The sequence below is a fragment of the Geotrypetes seraphini genome, chromosome 2 (assembly GCF_902459505.1).
Source record: "Geotrypetes seraphini chromosome 2, aGeoSer1.1, whole genome shotgun sequence".
NCBI classification, from domain to species: domain Eukaryota; kingdom Metazoa; phylum Chordata; class Amphibia; order Gymnophiona; family Dermophiidae; genus Geotrypetes; species Geotrypetes seraphini.
The window spans coordinates 13761500-13765548 of record NC_047085.1 but is presented as its reverse complement, the minus strand read 5'-3'; the positions used below and the strand labels follow the sequence as shown (position 1 = coordinate 13765548).

At 52.2% G+C, this 4049-nt stretch overlaps 1 protein-coding gene across 1 annotated transcript; it reads right to left on the bottom strand.

Moving 5' to 3' along the window:
- Positions 1–771: 771 nt before the first annotated feature.
- Positions 772–3385, bottom strand: MAFA (MAF bZIP transcription factor A). Its single transcript, XM_033933906.1, has one exon. The coding sequence runs from the start codon at positions 3167–3169 to the stop codon at positions 2261–2263; it is 909 nt and encodes a 302-aa protein (XP_033789797.1). The 5' UTR covers positions 3170–3385; the 3' UTR covers positions 772–2260.
- Between the last annotated feature and the right edge of the window lie 664 nt (positions 3386–4049).

Here is a 4049-nt window from a genome sequence, read left to right as displayed (position 1 = left end):
TAAATTTCCATTTACCTTCCTGCGTGCTTCCAGGTGCCTTCAAGGTATGTTTAAAGTTGTCCCTCACGGCCGGGGAGTTAAAAATAACAGAAGGACTGGGCGTAAGAAAGAAAGGGGAAAAAACGGGTTTCTCCTTGGCGAGCTTTAAACAAACAGAAGAAAGACAAAAAATTATCAGCAGGACACATGATGGCTTAGGAAAAGCCCTTTTGCACAATTCAAACCCCCGCTTCTGTGCGGGAGACGCTAAGACTGGCTAATGGACTTTTGGGCCGTTTTCCCTTTCGGCGTGATTTGGAAATGTGGATTTTAAATGCTCTTGTAACCTTCCCCAATACAGACCACATAGAAAGATAGATAAAGTTTAGTTCCGCAAACAGATCTCACCCCACCTGGGCATCCCACTGGTTTAACACAGCAGCTGCCCTGCTTTATTCAGGTTTTGGTGCAAAGAGCTTAAAACCAGGTGTGCCAACAGGCTTCCTCATGCCGTCTCTCTGAGAAAAAGTGCTTAGGGCAGGGTGGGTGCAGTTGGTAATAAAGGGGACGATATAGCGGCAAACAGGTTACGTTAATAGCAGAAAAAGCAGCGTTACCCAGATTTCTAGCCTCACCGCTGTTTTTCCGCCTCTCTCTAGGTTAGTTTTGTCCTGGGAACGTTCTACCTGTTCGACCTTCAAACCAACCCCCTCCCTCCCTCCCCTAAAATCAAAGTAATGGGATAGCCACAAATGTCCACTTAAATGTACAGGAAGTTTCAAGAACCCAGACCAGGAGAATGAAATTCCCACACTTCAGACACTGCCGTGACCTGATTTAAAAAAAACAAAACAAACCCCAAACCAAAGGCATCATTAGAAAAGCAATTTGGGGAGGTGGGGGGTCGATTTCAAGCACCGGGTAGCAGCTACACTTCTAACTCCCCCGTTCTCTCTTTCTTGGCAAAACTAAACCAAAAGCTGCCCAGAACTGCCGCTCTCGCCCTTACCTAACGCAAAGGTCAACCTCCCAGTTCACAGAAAATCGTAACGACACCGAGACCTTCAGGTATACATTCTAAACAGGTTTATTTCGGTTTGTAGCAAATGAAAAGCTTTGAACGAGTTCATAAAAATCCAGATGAAAATAAAACCTCTGATTTCGTTTACGCTCTTTTTTTTTTTTTATTGCAACAGCCATGCGGCTCAAGAACATAGAAATAAATTAAAAAAAAAAAACCCAAAAAACTTGATTGTATGTAAGCTAGATGAGTATAATAGACGCAAGACTGGCAGCCTTCAGGGAAAATTTTGCCATAGCAAGTTGTTGAAAGAGCCTTAGAGAAGTATCTATGCATGGAGAGGGTTCAAAGCCCACACGGGTCGCAGGATCTTGTCCTAAGATTGCTGTCCTTCACACTAAAGTTTTGTTCCGTTATCCTTGTTCTTAAATAGTAATTGTTTCCCAGGGTTACTGATAAAATAAGTCTTGTATACAGAGAAACAGCCAGCCTTTGAGTCCAGTCCATATATTAATATAGTACCTTAGGACCTGTTATTATGAACAAAGGTTATTTCTTTTTTTTAATCTCTATAAAACAGTGATAAGTACCCAATTTGTCCTCTTATATAGTGCATGAAGCTTGTTTGTTTGTATTTTTTTTAACTGACCATCACCCTTTAAATGATTTTTTTTGTTTATATTTGCATGCTTTTTTTGTTGGGTTTTTTTTTACATACAAACATTTCATTAAGACTTTCTCGTTCAAGTTTAAAATCACAAAGCAAAAACAGAAGCTCAAAGGGGGAGGGGGGAACCGGGAAAGGGGGAAAAATAAAATTTAAAATTTTTACAGCCTGTACAAGTGAATACTTTAAATAAATTTATATCTGGCTCAGGTTTCTTTAAAATAATATAATATACAAAGAAGGGAAAAATATAGATATATATATTTAAAGCAAAAGAATTAAAAAAAAAACACTCATCCCTTCTGATGCTGAAGTCCGATTGATATTTCGTTTCTACATTTGTTCAGTTCGATCCGTTCCTGGATCCTCTTTAGGACTAATGCACAAAAAGTCGTTTTGCGAGTCTTGTTCAAAGATGTCAAAGTGCCGAGAAAGAACAAAACCCCCGAGGAAGAAGTGTCTAAAAAGAAAGAAAGCCAGCCCAAAGTTGGAAGACAGCAAGGGAGAAGCGCAATACCGAGGTACCGTACATGTCCCGCATGCAGGGTGAGGAGGAAGTCCCCAGGGTCAGTCGCCCTCCGTCCGTATTGCGCTCAGAGGAAGAAGTCGGCGGCGGCGGCGCTGGCCGGGCGCTTGGCGGCGCTGGGCGAGGCGGGCGCGTAGCCGGCCAGCTTCTCGTACTTCTCCTTGTAGGCGTCGCGCTCCTTGGCCAGGCGCGCCACCTCCTGCTTGAGCGCCTCCACCTGGCCCTGCAGCTGGCACTTCTCGCTCTCCAGGATGTGCCGCTGCTGCACGCGCTTGTAGCGGCACGACTGCGCGTAGCCGCGGTTCTTGAGGGTGCGCCGCTTCTGCTTGAGCCGGATCACCTCCTCCTTGCTGAAGCCGCGCAGCTGGCGGTTCAGCTCGCGCACCGACATGCCCACGAGCTGCTCGTCGGAGAAGCGCTCCTCGAGGCGCAGGTGGTGGTGGTGGACGTGGTGGTGGTGGTGGTGCACCTGGTGGTGGTGGTGGGCGCCCGACGAGGGCGGCGTCTCGTCGGGCGCGTACTGCTGGCCGCGGTAGGCGCCCTCGTAGCCCTGGTGGGGATGGTGGTGGTGATGATGGTGGTGCGGGGCGCCGATCAGCGCCTCCACCGCGTCCTCGGGGGTCAGGTTCAGCGCCTCGGGGTTCAGATGGTGCTGGTAGCCCGACATCCAGTAGAGCTCGTCTAGCGGGGGCTTAGCCGCCGCCGCAGCCGGGTTGGAGTGGCCGCCGGCCGGGTGGCCGCCCGGCTGAGCGGCGCCGGGGCTGGGCGCGCAGAAGGAGGGCGACGAGGGCACCGAGGAGCAGGGGGTGCTGAGCGGCGTGGACGACAGGGAGCCCGGGGGCAGCCGGTGGCAGAAGCGCTCCGCCTCGGGGGGCTCCTTCTTCACCTCGAACTTCATCAGGTCGAAGTCGTTCACGTACTCGATGGCCAGCGGGCTGTTGGGCAGCTCGGCGCCCATGGCCAGCTCGGAGGCCATGGCGGCTCTTCCTGGGGGGTCGCTGCCCCCTGCCCCCTCCGCTGGGGGCGGGGGGTCACTGGCTCGCTCCGATCGCCCCCCGCCACATGCACAAGCGGAGAGGCAAAAAAAAGTTGCTCCGTTCAATGCACACTCCGGCTCTGCTCGCTCGCTCAGCGCGCGCCCCCCGGCCGGGCCCCCCGCGCTCCGCCTCCTGCAACTCTCGCTGCAGCCGCGGCCAACTCTTCTCTCGGCCGCCCGGGACACTCGGCCCTTTTACAGCCCCGGCCGCCCCGCCCCCCCGGCCCCGGCTCTCCGCCAATCGGCGCCGGCCCTGGGCGGGTGCATTTGCATGTCCCCCTGGCAACCCTCTCCGGGAGCTGTCAATCGGCCGCGGCAACAGCTGGCCGGCCGAAGGGCCCTCTAGCGGCGGCGAGCCGCAGGTGCCGCTTTCCAGGACTACGAGCAGATGTTTCCCTTTCGCAGCCAAAGGAAAGGCTGGAGCGCTGACGCCAATTCCCCAGATGCTTCGGGTTTTCTCTTAAAAACAACCCAAACCCCAGCAGAATGCTCTACCTTATGACATTTCCTTCACTCTCCCACCGGCTAATGAGCTCACGGAGGGAGGGTTATCCTCCAGCCTGCTTGGGTAATGCAACCCCGCCCCTCCTCCTCCTCCTCTTCCTCCTCCTCCCAAGCTCTAGGGAATACTTCGGCTAGGTTGATCTTCGCAAAAAGCAAATTCGATCATGTTTCCCCACTTCTGTCAAAACTTCACTGGCTTCCGGTGATTTCTAGGATTCACTTTAAATGTACCTGCCTAATTTTCATGGCATTCTTCCTCCCCTAATCCCACTATCCTGGAATTCTTCGAGACCTGACACTACCAGATCCGCCCACA